At 41.7% G+C, this 17,425-nt stretch overlaps 1 protein-coding gene across 8 annotated transcripts in view; it reads right to left on the bottom strand.

Annotated features, from left to right (window-relative positions):
• Positions 1-2,863: 2,863 nt before the first annotated feature.
• LOC102195670 (coiled-coil domain-containing protein 136-like) overlaps positions 2,864-17,425 on the bottom strand; it is a 19,367-nt gene continuing 4,805 nt past the window's right edge. For 6 of the 8 annotated variants that reach the window (XM_013909582.1, XM_013909576.1, XM_013909577.1 and 3 more), the window contains 8 exons: positions 14,276-14,593; positions 10,041-10,115; positions 9,185-9,487; positions 8,081-8,198; positions 7,345-7,621; positions 7,130-7,261; positions 5,360-5,472; positions 3,246-3,321 (listed from right to left, as the gene is read on the bottom strand). In XM_013909582.1, the coding sequence (XP_013765036.1) occupies positions 3,309-3,321; positions 5,360-5,472; positions 7,130-7,261; positions 7,345-7,621; positions 8,081-8,198; positions 9,185-9,487; positions 10,041-10,115; positions 14,276-14,555 (1,311 nt within the window). In that variant the 5' untranslated portion in view covers positions 14,556-14,593 and the 3' untranslated portion in view covers positions 3,246-3,308. Of the gene's footprint in view, positions 3,322-5,359; positions 5,473-7,129; positions 7,262-7,344; positions 7,622-8,080; positions 8,199-9,184; positions 9,488-10,040; positions 10,116-14,275; positions 14,594-17,425 lie in introns of those variants that run through there. The other 2 variants (XM_013909578.1, XM_013909583.1) reach the window with 2 other exon arrangements.

Raw genomic sequence — 17,425 nt, forward strand, 5'->3', positions numbered from 1 at the left:
TTACTCTGCTAAATCTATGGTGGACCATAGCACTGCAGGAGAAATGCACATTCTTTTAAGCTTCATCCAGAATATTGTCCAGAAAAGTTGTGTCAGTGGGTTTTACACAGGCACAGTGAACTGATACTTCAACTACAATCTTTAAAAAAAAAAAAAACAATTATATATATTCGCACAAATTACAACATCACTGAATATTTACACAAAATCAAATCATAATATAATAATTTTTTAAAATACAATTAAATAATGAATCAGAATTTACAGAAAAAACAGAGCACTATTCTACATTTTAATCACTAAAAACATTGCAAATATTCAAATTCTACAATGGTATTTCTTTAATTTGTTGGTATAAAGTGTCTTATTTTTGTTCAACTCCAGCTCCCATCTTTATAAGGAACTATAAAGAATGGTGAATAACTAAACTCAAGCAAGAACCGTAACACGGAGCAAGATCTGTTGACCTGGACTCTGTTGAGTTGGCATTATATCTCCACCAGATTGCCCATGGCTGCTATCACAGTCAGCGGTCTACCTTTTTTAATTAGCTTTTCCCTGTTAGTCTGTCAGGTGAATATATTAAATATTTAATAAGGGATTTGGGGTGAATTTGCAGGACAGATAGGCCTGAGGCCAAAGGCCAGCTGATTAAATTTTGCTGGATCTGACACTTCTTTAGCCCTAACTCTGAGCCAGAGCAAAATAGAAACCTGGTTCACAATCCGAAGTGAAATATTTTGAAACTTGGAAAAGTAATTTCATGTGAACCAAAAGTGAAAGACAGCCGTGCAGTGAAGGGTTTTACCGGCACTAGTTTTCTATAGAGCTGCACATGTAGGCTACTTTTAGATAATTGGATGCACTCAAACTCAGTAAACCATGAGCTGTGGCAGTGGAGTCATGAGTGTAACCTCTGTGCCATCTGTAAGGAAGCCATGTCTGTCAGCTTATGTCACGCCGTTGGAAGGAAGTTTATTAATATCCATACAACCCATGTAATGTGACGCCACCAGGGAGACTGCTCTTACTCAGGCTGGACTTATGTTTTCATGAATGGGATTCCGTAAGACCTTTATACCTTGTGACTGATGCCGAGTGAGGCCACCACCCAGGAAAAAATAAAGCTCTCAGACATCATGTGGGTCGGGTATATTTATTTTCTCAAGTCGTGTACAGTGCAAAATAGACCTCCGTGTAACAAAATAGCCACAACTATATTGAAAACAACAATGCTATCCAAATGTAAAGCAGTAAGCCGAGAAACACTGCAGTTACAGAAGCTCGTGAAACTATGATAAAAGTCAGTATTCATGAAGGAAACTCAGAGTGAGTGACACATGAATCAAATCAGACAGTATTCTATACTAATGCAAGTAATGGGAATTCCATTTCTATTGTACGATTGATCCAACAGACACTGACAACATTTGCAGTCCAGCGGCACATTTTCTGTTTTCTTGTGCATATGCAGAAATAAAACTTGTCAGGCATTGCTAATGAAGGTTGAGGCTTCAGAAAAAACTTCCAATACGTTTCAGAAACTCAACAGGTTTTAAGAAACAAGAGTTGCACTTTCTGGCACCTACGGTCAACTGCAATCTAAACGCATGCAACGGCTACACCACCTCTAGACACGGAGGTACTGAAAATGGTAAGCGATGCTATCAATCCTCCTGAATGACATCACCATAAATAATGAACATTAAAATGACATATATTTCGGCTATCAAATATACGATGCTCTTTCAAAATAGAGTAGACTTTCTACAAAGCTAGTACAAATGGATTTAAGAAATATCTCTCCCATAGTACTATATGTCACATCTATATACATGAAATACAAAGAATCCACATAAACAACATAAATTATATATTTGTGCTTCTATGTTTTTCTAGCATGCCGTTTTCAGCTCTAAAAGATTTTTCACCAAGAAAATAACATATATCACAAATGTAAACAGAGTCCTGCCATAGATACATAAGTTTTTCCTAACTGATGCTTAGCCTAACTCGTTCTGACACTTTCTTATTTACATATTTTGGACCCATAACTGCGTCTGTAATGCCTTCGGAAATAGCTGTGCTCGCTCATTTCACTGCATCAGTGCTATAATCTGTCAATATCTGGATATCAACTGGTAGTAATCAGACCTGCAGGGGTTTTTCCCCCCATAAAGCATGTAGTAGGTAAAGCTGAAGGTCAACATTCTCACACTGTGTACCTTGAACAATCTGCAGTCGCCTAAAAAAATCACTAACAAAACACTCAAAAGCCAGTTTAAAGCCTTACAGAGGAAAACGAACATGAATTCCTTCACAATGACATTAGCATTAGCTTAAAGTATACGAAACAATGACTACATAGACTCTCCCCACCAGGATTTGCTCCTAACGCTGCTTTATTATGTTGGTACATAACAAGAAATCATATTGTTGGGGTATTTCAAAGTGAAGTGGCTCTGCATTAACCTCCTGGTGTGTTGGTTCATTGATAAATTAAGGGGAATGTGAAGAGGGGCTGACCACAATCAGCCTTCTCATGCTTGCAGACTTTGTAATGAAGGCTGTCTAATATCTAACTTAAGGGCAAAATAACACAATTATAGATATGATAGACTGCTAATTCATGAAGACTTGTTAACTTTTGTTCATGCATATATTGCATTGTTTTTTGGCGGGTGGGTGGGGGGTCAGTAACTGATTGTTAACAATTCTTTCTGCTATGTACACTTTTGGGGGTTTCAGCGCATTACTCCAAATCAAATGCTTGTCCTTATGATCAGAGACACCTATTAACAACAGTTTAAATAGTAAATAAATAAATAATGGTTAAATAAACTAAAACCAATTTAGTACATCATACTGAAAAACATAATTTGTCACATAGTTAAAAGAGAAAAAAAAATCATATTCACTGACACAGAAGAGGAATGACACAGCACTAGCATACATTTAAAGGACAGTCCTTGTGTGCACTGTCTGCAGGTCAGCTCATTGTCGTCTTCAGCCTTGAGTGATGCCGGGCGCATCTTTCTCAGCCTGTGCGTGCATGTAGTACCGTCACGTTAGAGATAAAGGTTTCCCCGTAGGTGTTTCTACTACAAAGTTGTCACTTCTATCACATTTAGATCATTCCGGGTGACTCGATATAGACATGGCAGGAGACGTGAGGGCTGGTCTGAAGCAGACGTTCGTCCCGTGCGGTTGTTACCCATCCAGTCAGAATCGGACGAGGGCTCTCAATAAGCTAGTCATCACTAGAAGCACAGCTGTGGCTGCAGTGATAGTCACAATGGAGCTCCAACCTACCTCACTCCCCTGAGGGAAGACACAAAAAGAAGAGTGTCAGGAGTCAGCAGAGGTTAACTGTCACCAATAGATACAAACTAGATGTCTTATAGAAAGAATAGTTCCACGTTTAGGGAAATGGGCGCAATTGCTTCTCTCAGAGATTGAGATGAAAAAAAAAAAAGGAGATTGAGATGAGAAGATTGTTACTGATTTAATGTCAGTGCAAACAAATCAGGGGGTAATTGGTTAGGGAAACACCAACTCACACCTCCAAAGCTCACTATTTACAAACCACATTTTAAAATAAATACTAATTTAAGCTAAATATCATTTGGCTGTAGTTTCACATTTGACACAAATAAATGGTAACAATCTTCTCATTTAAATCTTGGCAAGAAAGCGGTAAATCATATTTCCCAATAAAATGGTTGAGCTTTTTCTTTACATTATTCATTCAGTGAAGCTCAAAGATTTCTTGTTTTTCAGTTTTGCCAAACTGCCCACCCGTCCCATGTTGACCTTTCATAAATGGTCCACAGTGGTTCATATTATCTGTTTTTCAGTGTGTTTCAGATTTTAAAGGCCGTATTTAGAATTTCTTCAGTTTATATTCTCCCATAACAACTAAACACAAAGATTCCTGACAAATAAAGGATTAGTTCACCAAAATAACAGAAAAACATATTTACTTCTGACTGTATGGACTAAAAGCACTAGGCTATCAACACTTTACATCTACAGGAGCTGCTCGGCCATGGAAACCCATCCCACGAAGCTCCTGGTGCAGTTTATGTGCTGACATTAATGCCAGAGGAGGTTTGGAGCTCTGCAGTTATTGAGTCAGCAGAGTGTTGTTGACCCTGCTCTGTAACTTTACATATCTAACAGTAGACGCTCTTTAGATTGGCCCATTTTTTCACAAATGTTTGTAAAGCCAGACTGCATTGCTCGATTTGCTTTGCAATGCAACTGAAAACACTTGATTCCCAACATAACGAGGTGTGGACATGCTTGTATTCTTTAAATTTCATCTTTGATACCTCCAAAGATCATTCGTCAGCTGTGTAGTTTATTAGCCACGCACTATCATTCCGTGGACTGTTGTTATATTACACAATTTATGAATAAAGGAGAGTAGTTTTAAGTAGTTTTTCGAGCCCTGCCATCTTTAGTACAGTGGCTAAGACAGACAGCGCCATTTCACCTAATCACTTTTTATGTAGTACTCCTTGCAAGTTCGTTTTACTTCAAGATCCCAAATATCCAAATATATATATTTACACATGACCATTTAACATTTGTACATGTTTATTTTTATCACCTCATTTTCATTATGTCTTTTTCCTCCTCCACCATTGCACTTTCTCCTCCCTTATTTCCACATCTTGCTCTTCCTCTTCCTTCTCTCAGCTGAAGTCAGGACTCTAACACATAAAAACCTGCTTATTTATTATTGACCCAATTACGTATTGTCAGCAAATTAGACGTGCAACCCTCCCATCTCCAGACAGCTCACAGCGAGCCAGCTAAACACCTTGAAACTCCAGGATTTCAAAGCTGACCTTGAAAGAAATTTCATGAAACTATAATGAGTAAGATATCATATGAAAGGGCATGGAGAGAGCTGTACAACGTGTTTCATTTTTCAATGACGGCTTAATGTTTTGCAAATGACACGCCGCAAGAATATATCTTAAAAAATTTTTTACAGCTTAAAAGCCAAAGATTTCAGCCAGTTCTGCTCCAATCATCTGGGTAAAGATAATAAAATGCACAATTTTAATATGTAATGCTTCCTTGTCTGAGGTCAAACGTCAGAGTTGTTGTTATAAAAGCAGGCTGATGTCAGCATGTTGTAATAAGACATCATAAAACCTTAAAGTTTTAGTATAGCCCTTGCATTCTGGGGGAGGGGGGGATTACGCTCTCTGAGTGCTCTTGTTTTTCTTTCGTTTAGCATATTATTGAAATCTTTTTGTGTAATTTAGGTGAACTAATCCATAGCATATTTTGCGAGAACCATAAGTAGCATTACGCTTCAGACAGATATAAGCTCCTCCCATACCTTGCTCTCTGGGACGCCAGCTCCGACAACCAGCACCAGACCACAGCCACAATTACAATCATTCCTATGAAGGGGATGGAGAGAACAGCGTGCTCAGACGGATGGATGAATCTCTGAGGAGGGAACAGAAACAAACACAAGGACCATGGCAATGAAGGGGATGAATGAATGATGGAGCGAGGTAGCCAAATAATAAAACAAACAGATAAGGATGTGTGACAACGGCACAAATGGACCACCACTACACTACACAAATCACTCAATTCTAAGTGTGAAATGGCCTGTGGCTGTGATATACGGGGGGAAGGACTGTGATGGAGTGATTTAATATTTCCTATTAAACAAACAATGCATAACTTTACGGTGACATAAACATCAACTCAGTGTGAGTATGCGTGAGCAGTCCTGTGTGGCATTTCCTGGCTGCGTGTGATATCATGCTAGCAAAAGAAAAGAAAAAGAAGGAAAGGCACGCAGGATGGACTTAGCATATGAAGGTGTATTAGTCTCTCTATCCTCATTTTGAAGTTAAATTGTTCGTAACTCGTAAGAAATTTGTCGTCAAACAGGCTGAGAGGTCATGGACATTCAGAGAACAAGGACAGCATCAGAGACAGGCACGGGTAGACAGTTTGACACGATGTGGAGACATCTCATCATGGCTGTTGCAGACAAAACACAGTTCTGTTTTCACTGGATGATTTCAACCATCGCAAGAATATGATCCAAATTCTGAGGTTTTGTTTAGATTTTTCACTGAGTTTTTATGCGCTCTTTTCAAAACTTGATAATACTCGACTTTCAGAGTAGCGCCTGTCTTTGCATGGCAATGCAGGTGAAAGCACAGACTGTTCTACCGTCAGTGCATTCTAATTCCTCGGGAGCTTTGCAATGGAAATCACAACCTATGCTTTCATTCAGTGGCACCTGGAAGGCTGAGAGGTCATGAAAAATACATTGAACTGAGAAGTTATAACTCATAGTTCAATGTACAAACCATGCTGGATGCTTTCAAGTACTTATTATGTAAGAATAGTCGCGCTTTAAATGAATATGGCATGAATTGTGTTCACTTTCATTTCATTTCATTTAGATTTTTCATATGTAACTTTATTAGAAGGAAGAGAAACCAGTCTGGTATTAAATAAAAAGTCTAAACAAGAAAAAAAAAGCAGCTTAATTACATTTACTGTTTTAAAAAGATCTCAAGTCTGCTTATATGCTTCAGTGGTATAAAGTGCATTAGCTCCAAGGCGCCTGAATGCGTTTTATTAGAGATTTTGTGTTTTTGTCAAACAACAGTATTTAAGCATTGCTCTAACTGAGCAGTCAGGACACAGACACAGTGGGGGGAACGTTCCCCAGCCCAAAGCACACAGTAAATACTGATATGGGCTGACAGGCCAGGTCAGCTCATATCAACACATGTATCGCTGCAGTATGGGACACATAAAAAAGTGGGCTCAACAGACACAGGATACAGTGAGGAGCAATGTGAGGTTCGTTATGTGTTAGTAGATAGTGTGACTGCAAACAACAACAACAAAAACAACTTTACATTTTCTTCATTGTGTAACTGGAATATTGCTTTTAGAATAAATTCATATAATTTAAAAACAAGTTCAGAAAGCGATGATAAATATCTACTAAATATATTATTAGTAATCGCAGAAAGCTGTGCAGCTTTTCAATCAGTTGCTCTGCTGATGCCGGCGCTATACTTTTATTATAGTTTGTCCCGTGATGGGCTTGAGCTCTGCGGTTCCTCACCTGCGTCCCCCCCGACAGCTTCTCCAGCTCTGCCTTGCAGCGCTGCAGCTCCTCCTCCAGCTCTGCCCTCTCCCTCTGACTGCTGTCATACAGTACCTGCAACTCCTGCAGCTCCATCTTCAGACCCTCACACTGGAGGACACAGAGGCCAAAAGAATCAGAAGAATAACGTGTACCAAATCTGTGCCACTTTCTAGCAAAGCAGGGCACTGTACCTCTCTCTGAACTTGTGAGGCCTTCTCCTCAGCCTGTTTCAGCTGGTCTCTCAGCGAGAAGATCTCCCCGATCCCTCCGGTCCAGCTCGTCGGCGTCATCGGCTTCCCATCGAATGAGATGTTCTTCTGGATGGAGGCGTCCACCAGACGACAGTTCTCAGACTGGGCCATGGTCATGTAGCTCTCTGTCATGACCTCATCTGAGCCGGTCTCCATCTCCTTTCCCTCTGTGCCCTCCCCCGCGTCTTCCTCTTTCAGCGACAGGTAGACGCTAGAGCTGCGAGATCAAAAAGCGGCTCCAAATTAACCGGCTTCTACCATTTTTTTTATTTCTTATTGTAAAAACGGGAGGATGGGAGGATGTGTTAACCCTTAGAAGAAATGTTGATATCAAATGGTGACACTGTTTTGTCAACCTGCTTGTCAGCTACACATACATTTAAACCTGAAGTTAAAATATTTACACCCTATAGCACAGTAACAACTATTCTTTTCAATTTCCCAGTAAATGGCCAGACAATATTGGCAAATGCTCATCATATGGAACAACCTTACAATTCAAAGGCATTCTTAATTCTTAATTGCTTATGTGTAATCCCTCATATCATGCTACAACTTTACTGAAGTGCTTAAACAGGTGGTCGGTGCTGTGATGGGAGCTAGTGATACCAGAGGGTATCCCCTCCAGCTGATCCAGTGAGCACAGCTGACGAGCCAGCAGTCGTTGACCTCTCACCATGTCCTCTGTCTTTGCAGCAGCTGCAGCCTCTCGGAGAGCCGTCTGTTGTCCTCCTTCAGGGTCTGACACTCCTCCCTCAGCATACGGCACTCCTCCTTTAGCAGGTCGACGTCACCTGTCGGAGCAAGAAGGGCACAGATGAGGATGTTTAAAACGACATTGTATACTCCTACACATCTTTATAGTACAGACAGTGTAAAACGTAAATTTTAGTCATCCGCTCTCTTGTCAGAGCACGAGAAGCTTTGGAACAATCTCATATCTGTCTGCTGAAGATGAAGCGACAGCCAGCAGCTGGTTAGCTTAGCCTGGATTGGCAGCAGGATGACACATCCATGCCAGCTCTGTCTCACTGGTATCAAAATCCGACTGGCAGTTCCTTTAAGGCTTACAAATGTTTTAGTAAGTGCAAGAACTGAAGCAGAAAAGCCATTTCCACCAATAATGTTTGTGCATTTTGGGTGATGTTCCCCCCACCCTCGGTCCCACCCAGCTCCAGACCCCAGCGGTGACATCATGCGCTGGAAGTGTGGGTCCCTCCCTGTCGTGACCTCATGTCCCTGGTATTCTGAATATACACACACATGTCACTCCCTTTTCAACTCCCAGCAATCCTATTTTGTAGCATTTACTGAACCCGCCAATGACAGATGTTCTTGACTGCAGTTTACTAACATGCTGTGAGGGAACGAGACCATCCTCGTGCAAAGACTGATCACAGGCTTTTTGTGCTAAACTTAAAAGCTTGAAGAAAGAAGAAAACTTTATTTTTAAGCTTGTGAAGATGTTTTCACCTCTAATCCAAGAGGCTTCAGTAAGAGTCCCAGGTATTTAACCCCTACTGGGGGTTGTTCCTGTGAGAGGTGGTCATTGACCTACTACTTCTCAGGTCCTACGTCACATGAGTTAAGATGGAGAAAAAAGGTGGATTTAATGCCTAGTAGGGTTAAATTCACAAACTTAAAGATGACCAGTCGCCTTCTTTTCTCAAGTTTGTAAGACTACAATGACTTGGGTAACTAAGAACCTAATAAGACACACGTGATGCAACGTCACTTCTTCTCTGACATCTGTCCCCCCCCCCTTTTCCTCATCCCTCACCCTCTCTCCTCTCGGCCTCCCTGCGCTGGCTCTTCATGCTGATTTCGGCCCTGAGCGTGGTTATCTCCAGCTCGTACTCCTGGGTTTCTTCACTTAGGCGCTGGAGTTCGGCCCGCCGGCGACACAGCTCTTCCTGCAGTGAGGCGATGTCGTTCTCCCTCTCCGCCGCTGCCTCCTCAGCGGCCTGCTGGAGCAGGAGCACCTCCTCCTGAGCCGTGCGCAGCTCCTCCTGGGCCTCGGCCAGCTCGCTCTCCTTCTCCTCCTCCAGGCTGTACATCTCCTCCTGCACAGAGCGCAGCTGGGCTGTGGCAAGCGGGGGAAGAGGAAGAGGAGGAGGAGGAGAACGTTAGGTTTTCTTTATGGCAGATGTGTGGGTGAGACTGCAGTGTCAGTATGGGTGTATATGTATGATCTCACCTGAGGCTTTGCAGTAGTGGGCCTGTGTGTGTTTGTGTGTGTAGGTGGTTAGTGTGCACTTGCATACGCCTGTGTGTGTGTGTGTCTGTGCGGGTGCTGTTTGAAAGAGGAGCTGATGTAACTGATGGTAACTGGCATGCTTTTTATTCAGGGTCAGGTTGGGATTATTAGTTTAGTCATTTCAGGAATGGAGAGTTTTCTCCACCTCGCAACTTAAAAAAAAAAATTTTCCCTTCTGATTTTCTGTCTTTGAGAACAAAAAATCTGCATAAGTGGTAGCATGAAACAGAAGTCAAGCTAATAAATTAGCAGCTTAAAGATCAAAATCTGCAGAGACCTTAAGCACTGAGGGATGTAAAACTTTTGATTTTTTTAATCCAAGGGGAAAAAATGACACAAAATGTTATCTTAGAGATCTTTAGGCATATTGTGTTGATACCTTGCAGATTCTGGATCTGCCGTGTGAATGCCTCAGCCTGATGGGCACTTGCCAGACGCTCATCCTCCAACAGACCTGAAGAGGAGAGACGGGGAGTCAGGAGTGGGTAGTGAGATAAGAGGGAAAAAGTGCAGCAGGCCAAAAGAAGAAAGATGACAACTTGATAAGCTGTTCAACCTTGAGGCATGACTGGATGACACAAGCAGCTTTGTATGTCTGCTTCTGTTAAAAGCAATGAACAGTACGTGAGCAGACCATCAATATTACTTAGCAGGATTTTTCTTTCTGGTATGCGAGTTCCTAATGATCCTTTTCATTGGAAAATTCTCTTCTAAACTTAACAGATAGCAGTAGAAAAATAACACAGAGTGTTTTGGCTGCCAGTTTCACAGCTTTTGGTTTGCTGCTATTTTTGAATTTCTGTTTATTTTTGGTCCCTATCAGTATGTCTCATGCCAAATGTTTTCTGCCACATACTTCAGGCAGATTCACTGATGGCTTTTATATAGCAGCAAGAGGAGCTAGAAAGATAGCGAGAGCGTATTCTTAAATCAAATCATATGTCCATTCAATTCAGTTTTATTTACATGGCACCAAACCACAACAACTGGCTCAAGGTGCTTTCAATTCTAAGGTCAAGGCCCTAAAATAATAGAGATAAAACTCCAAAAATCAGACGACCCCCTATGAGCAAGCACATGGTGACAGTGGGGATGAAAAACTCCCTTTTAACAGGAAGAAACCTCCTTTATGTTAATTGGGTTAATTACCCATGGGGTAATGTAAGCTGAATGGTGAGATGTCTCTATGTGTTAGTCCTGCGACAAACTGGCGATCTGTCCAGGGTGTACCCGGCCTCTCGCCCTATGGTAGCTGGGATAGGCTCCATCCAATCCACAATAAAGATAATGGAAGATAATGGATCGATGGCTAAATTATAAACACTTAGAGTGAATTAAGATACTTGTAAAAAAACATGCACACACACAAAGTACTTTCACAAGTACAATTTAATTGTAAAAAATGGTTTTTTTTAAATCAGTATTTGGTGCGCCTTTCATTAGTACAACTTCTTCTATACATTTTTGGAAACAAGTGGGTTGCTCCAAGTGTTTAGAAAAGTTGCCACATTCCTTAATTGCTTGTGTCTCTTTGTGTAATCCCAGGGTGACTCCATGTTGCTAAGATCAGGGTCTCTGTGGGGGCTGTACCATCTGCTGGAGGACGCCTTAGCCTTCTTGTGGCTTGTGTACTTAATGGCAGTGAGTTACCTACAGATCAAATTTCAGATCAAATGCCTCCTTCGTTGTGTTGCGTCCTGCATAAGAACCTAAACATGTAAAGTGCCTGTTATGCCCACTGACTTCAGGCTGCTGCTTGGAAGAGTGTTTCAGGTCTATCTGTGGCACCCCTCCAGGCGCCTGATCACCAACACCTGCGGTCTGTAATATGAAGCAAGACCAACAGACCCGGGGTATATTTTCATACCCCAACGTTTGGGTTCCTGCTATGCAGTCACGCAAAAGGTGGCTATCAAACCTGAGTTTTCCAATCTATTCACATAAAAAGGCATTGGCAGAAGGTGACCAGTCTGCTGGCAGCACGCAGGAATATTTTACAAAATAAGAGCAAACTATAAAATTAGAAAACTCATCATACACGCCAAATGCACAGTTGCTGCAGCCAAAGGAGAGGTGTGTGAGTGTGTGTGATAGGAAAAGTGCTGTACTAGCATGTGTATGCGCTTTAAGTGATTTGGTGGTCAGCAAGACTGGAAAAGCGTGAGACGGCCTGAATAAAATCTATTTAAAGCCGGGAGGAAAGTTGGAAAAAATGTGCACGGGAAGATCTGACTAAAAATACGTCTGAATTCACACGCTGCCTAAATGTGAGTAGCTGCTTCTTTTCTGTATAAGCCAGTTTTAGCCTTACTATTTAAGCAGCAACCCGGTTGCATTAAATGGTGTGAGAGTAAATATAAACACATAATTCAACCTGGTAAGGCTTGCTTGCAAATTTTATATAAGGTCAACGAGTACAAGTTTGAAAATAGGGTAGGTAGGTATAGCGTAAGTTGCCTGGCAATATACTTCATTATGAATGATCCTTGTAATACAGAAAACTCAGTTAAACCCTGAAATTCTTTACTGACTCTTATTCCTGCTTGATAGTGCTGGTCTCTGAAGTCCATGTGATTATCACTGGGGCTGGATAACTCTCATTTGTCACTGGAGATTTTGAGACATTGTCTGTCTGTTTTTTGATCACCTGCTGCTTCACTGTTTCGCTTTCCTTATGTGCTGTTCAGTGACTGAAAGAAGTCTTTGATTCAATTTAGCTTTAACAATATAACATGTTTTGTGTTTAAACAGGGAGCTTAGCATTGTGACATTTTGTTCGGTTAAACTATCATACCAAATGGAAAAGACTGTGATAAGCCAACTTTAAGCTTGAAATGAGGAGCAAGCCAGTCACTGGCTAAAGCTAAGATAAGGGCTGGCCTCTTCTTAGAGGGTTGGGGTCACTTAGGTCTCATCTATCTGCACTGGGCCTCTCTCAGCAGAGGGTGACTTCTTAAAAAAGACAGATAACCGCTGACTACACAGGAAGCCCTCCATAACAGGCCATTGTGCCATTTCACCAAACTCACCAGTCGCTTCCCAGAATGTTCTCACCAAGCTCATGAAATTCATAAACAATCTACTTGCTGAACATCAGCTGTTCAGTATCACCTCACAGTGCCACTTCCATGGATGTAGAATCTCACTTTTTTATTTTCATAATGTTTAAGCTACAGTTAGTAGATTGTTATCAATATGATTCATAACTTTTTCCATTTTAAATTTGGTTTTTAACACCCTCAGATTAATCCATTCATCAAGCTACATCATTACTGGTGTGGGCGTAGAAACCCGAAACCAAGACAACCGCATCTGCATGCATCAGCTGCCAACGCACCGAACAGCTGACTGTTCCCAGAGGGTCTCGACCAATACTGAATTCTGGTTGAGGTCTAGGACACTCCGTCTAGAAACTTCCCGCAGTGTGAGCACAGTTGTCTGAGGAATGGTTCCTCCCGCTGCCAGACAAACTGCTGAGCTCACCATGCTATGTCTCTAAGAATAACACACTGTTAAATGCACACACTCATAAACGCACACACACTGAGCTCAGTGTAACCTCATACCCAAGGCCTTAGTCACTGCTAGTGTCTCTGAGCATTATGCTCATCATTTCTAAGGTATGAGCTTATGCTCTTCTTAATGACTATGAGCAACAGACTGTCTGTAACCACATATAAACAGTTCGCCTTCTATATATGTATCTAACAAAATTTCACAAGGATGCCTCAGGTACAAAGTTAAGAGAGGGTTTTTTCTACTGATCAGTGTAGAAATAGGGAAAAAAATAGTGCAAACATTTATGTAAAAGTACTCTGAAGAAAATTCAGGCTGAGATTGTAACAGGAATTTTATAATCATGTGTCTTACAGCACAAATGGAGGTTTTTTCACAGCAAGGGAAAGGCCAAAAACAAGGTTAGTTAAAAATGTTAGGTAGCGTTTTTAGCTCACAGAAAATTTAGCCGCAATTAAATGAAAGGTGTTTTTTTTCTTTTTCAACTTTGCTTGTTGGTCTTAGCTATTTCCATTATTTTTCTTTTCCACTCACTGAATATGCATGTGTTGGAAATGTAACGAATGAAAGCCCAGGGTTATTGCTTTTGTAAATGCGATTTAGGAGCGGCGCTGGCAAACAATTTGCAGATTTGAAAAATGATGGTTAATTGCAAAATGTAGATTAATTTCTAAGCAAAGCGCTTGGTGTAGCATTGCTTTTTGCAAAGCTGTCCCAGAATTAAAAGAAGGAAAAATTATATTATGAAGAGAAATCGGCGAAAGAGGCCCAGCTATTTGTGTTTTATTACCTACGTGTGTTCAAATGTGACGTGCTTTTTATTCAGCTTTTGTTACCGATTCCAGTTGTGACTGAACATGACAGATAGAAATGTTAGAACGGGGACTATCATGGCAGTCAGCATATTCTATAAATGCCAGAAAAAATGTTACAGAATTAATGCATGTTGATGGATGATTAGTGCATTTGCATTGATTTTTATGGGAGATGCTTTAATGTTAATGTTAATAAATTAATAGTTAAAGGTATTAAATAATGAACATACATATTACAGTTAAGGGATACAGTCCTAGAGGTATTCAAGGCTAGAGTTCTCACCTTGCAGCTCGTGGAAGCTCTCCTGATGTTTGTTGGAGGTCTCTCTGGCCTCCTCCAGCTCCAGCAGCAGCTGCAGCACCTGCGCCCTGAGCTCCTCCAGCTCCTGCTCCTCAGTCAGCGACTCTTGCTCCTTCTTCCTCTTCTCCTCCCCTTCACCTTCCTCCTCTTTCAGTTTCTTTTCTTCCCCCTCTTCCTCCTGAGATCTCTCCTGGTCCATCTCCTCTTTCTCGTTGTTCTCCTCCAGGACTCCTCGCTCCTTGGCGGTTATCTCGTTGTCCATGTTGGGGCTGCTCTCGGCTTTCAGATCACAGGGGTCATCTGGTAGAGAGATGGCAGACATTACGAGAAGGAAAAGGGATGGAGAGCCTTACAGGTGACAAACCCATCTGTCATCGCCTAAAAACTCAGTCACGCTTGGCTGCAGAGCAAATGGTCTCTTCTCCCCCGAATCAACAGCACCATCTTGTGATTAAAGTGGCACCGACTTCTTTGTACATCACATCCTGTTCACTCTGATTTAAACGTAGCTGTTCAATCCCACAATATAACTGAAAATCCTCTTTTGTGATTAACTCTAAGACACAATCCTTTTTCTTGAGCGATTCCACTGATTAAAGGAAGAAAATCACACGTGCCTTAAAATGTCAGAATTTTGTAATAAGCAGATGTTAATGTAGCAGCATTCACACGCAACATATTTCTCTTTATTCACCGCATTTCAAGCTTTGTGTGTTTATGCACACGCATCCTTGTATCCGCACTGTGGATTTAAATGTTTGGCCAGCAGGTGGAGCAGGTTAGCTGACACAATGCGGAAACAGAAGTGGGGAGGTGAAGCAATCGCTATGACTCACCACTCAGCAATGCACCTCAAAGTCCACAACAACAGAGCTACCACTCATAGTAAGAGAGATGTGACACACAGCTCTTTCACGTGCTCTTGTGTCACATTTTTGCCTTCTTCTTAAAAGATTTCGCTCAGTAATAAGCTCAGGCCCAATCAGAAGCTCTAAAACCAAAAATGAGACATTATATATGAGGCAGACCAATAAGAGTGAACTTGATTTTGCATTACAGCTCATTGTCTCGCTACAGCTACTGAGACAAAGTCAGAGCAGTTCAGAAGAGAAGGCATCCCCGGCAGTTCTTCTTGCATTACACACACGCAAACACACACTGACCTAATATCCTTTCACTCTCACTTCTCAACAGCATGCCCTCCTGGGTCAAGTCCTTCTCAGAAATAAATCAATATGTAGTACTGCGCATTCATGTCTGAGTGGTCTCCAAGTGGCCAAAAATTGCTGTTTGTACTCAGAAAGCAATGTGAGGATGGGAGAGGGGGAATGGTGTTCACTGAGGGACAGAAGATGGAGAGACGTGATGAGAAAAAAGAAGAAGGCTGCAGCAGGGGACGGAATAAAGCATTAACTAAAGATCTACCCTAATTAAGAGCGATGCTCACCGGTGTAATCTCGGCTCTGGGGATGCTTCCGGTTCTTGTGCTAATTATTTTTTCTTTCTTTTTCTCTGCTCGCTAGATGTAACCGTGTACATCACAGCATATTTTATCATGCATCTGTGACAGCCTTATTCCTTCCTGTCTCATAATGATGTTAATTTAAACAATGCGGCCCCTGAGAGGCATGCGAGAGGTTTCATGAGCGCAGGGCTATTTTGTCATTAAACTTTGATGCTGGTGTAACGAGTTAGTCATAAAGAAAGAGAGAGACGGAGCTCTGTGGCGGGGAGTTTTAGCCGGAGCTGCTTGTATAGCCAGGGGCGGCTAAAGGCCATCAAGAGACAAAAGGCTTCCCACTGAATATCACTCACATCCAAATCTCTTACAGGATATGTTGAGCTCATGGTAGGCAACTCCAAAAGGCTTTGGATCAAGTGTTTTCTTTTGTAAATGTCTATTCTGTATAGACGGTCATTATTGTCCTCACTTTAAAAAAAACACTTTTTAGGTATATTTAGGAGAAAGAGTCTGGCTTTGCATGATGCATCGTGTGCAAACCCTTACCACCACCTTTCACCTTTCTACTCATCGTATCACTCTTAAAAGAAGCTTAATCTTCTCACCTTGTGGGTGAACATCGAGCACATTGTGCAGCCAAATCAGCTGCAGTGACACCTGTGCTCACTCCACTGTGCTTGATTTTTTCTTTTAGTCACGCTGGGATTGCATTAGACATGGACGCCGCGCGCATACAAGAGCAGGCGACGGACAGCGGTGTCATCTCAGGAGCAGTGCAACAGCTCCGGGGAGAGGACGCCTTTTATCTATGCACAACACATTCTTTCATAATCACACTGCAGCACAGCACTCTGAGTATGTTGGTATACACACTGTGCCACTTTAGAAGAGAGGCAACAGGCAGAGCCAAGTAGTCTTTGTCAGCATCTCAGAAAGGCTGCCTGAGATTTAATTCAAACATTTAATGTGTCAACACCAGCCTTTTTGTTTTGCTTCTGATTTGGCGTTCTGCGATGGAGCATGGAGCATAATGAAAATTGCACTTTGCAAAATTGAAGAGCAGAGCGGGGATTTTTAGCCAGCAGAGGGGTGGGTGAGGGACGGGCAGCGAAATCTGAAGCTCAGCCTCGCAGACTAATTAAGTAGACAGGAATTTACTGGGAAAAACAGCATTTATGCGCTCACCTTTTTCTTTTTTACAGTCTTTATCTTTAATGATACCGCTTCATGCAATCAGTTGTAATATAATAGGGAATGTGGAGCAAAGTGCTTTCGAGAGAATAGTCTCTCCCTATTGCTGCTAGTTAAATGAATTGACTGCTAGTTAGGTAGTTAGGAACATCTGGAGTCAAAGCAGCCAATAAAAGAAACGACTGCTCGCTGAAAGGCGGCGCTGGAGGAGGCTGTCTACGGGTGTCGTGTCCTGGGTGTGTTGTGACTGAGCAAACAGGTGTGTGCTGCGGTGTCAGTGGTTCATTTGTGCATATGCCCCAAGAGTTTGCATTTGCATATGAATACACGCCAAGAGTGACCACTTCTCTTTGGTTTTGCATGTGTGTAAATACATAGAATATGAGCACGCATACATGTGTAGTGAGATCCCCACTTCTGATGAGTCTATATACACAACATACTGTATTTATGATCATATATGTCTGTGATCTGCTCTG

This window comes from Pundamilia nyererei, unplaced genomic scaffold, assembly GCF_000239375.1.
Source record: "Pundamilia nyererei isolate P.nyererei 1_Seehausen unplaced genomic scaffold, PunNye1.0 scaffold00027, whole genome shotgun sequence".
NCBI classification, from domain to species: domain Eukaryota; kingdom Metazoa; phylum Chordata; class Actinopteri; order Cichliformes; family Cichlidae; genus Pundamilia; species Pundamilia nyererei.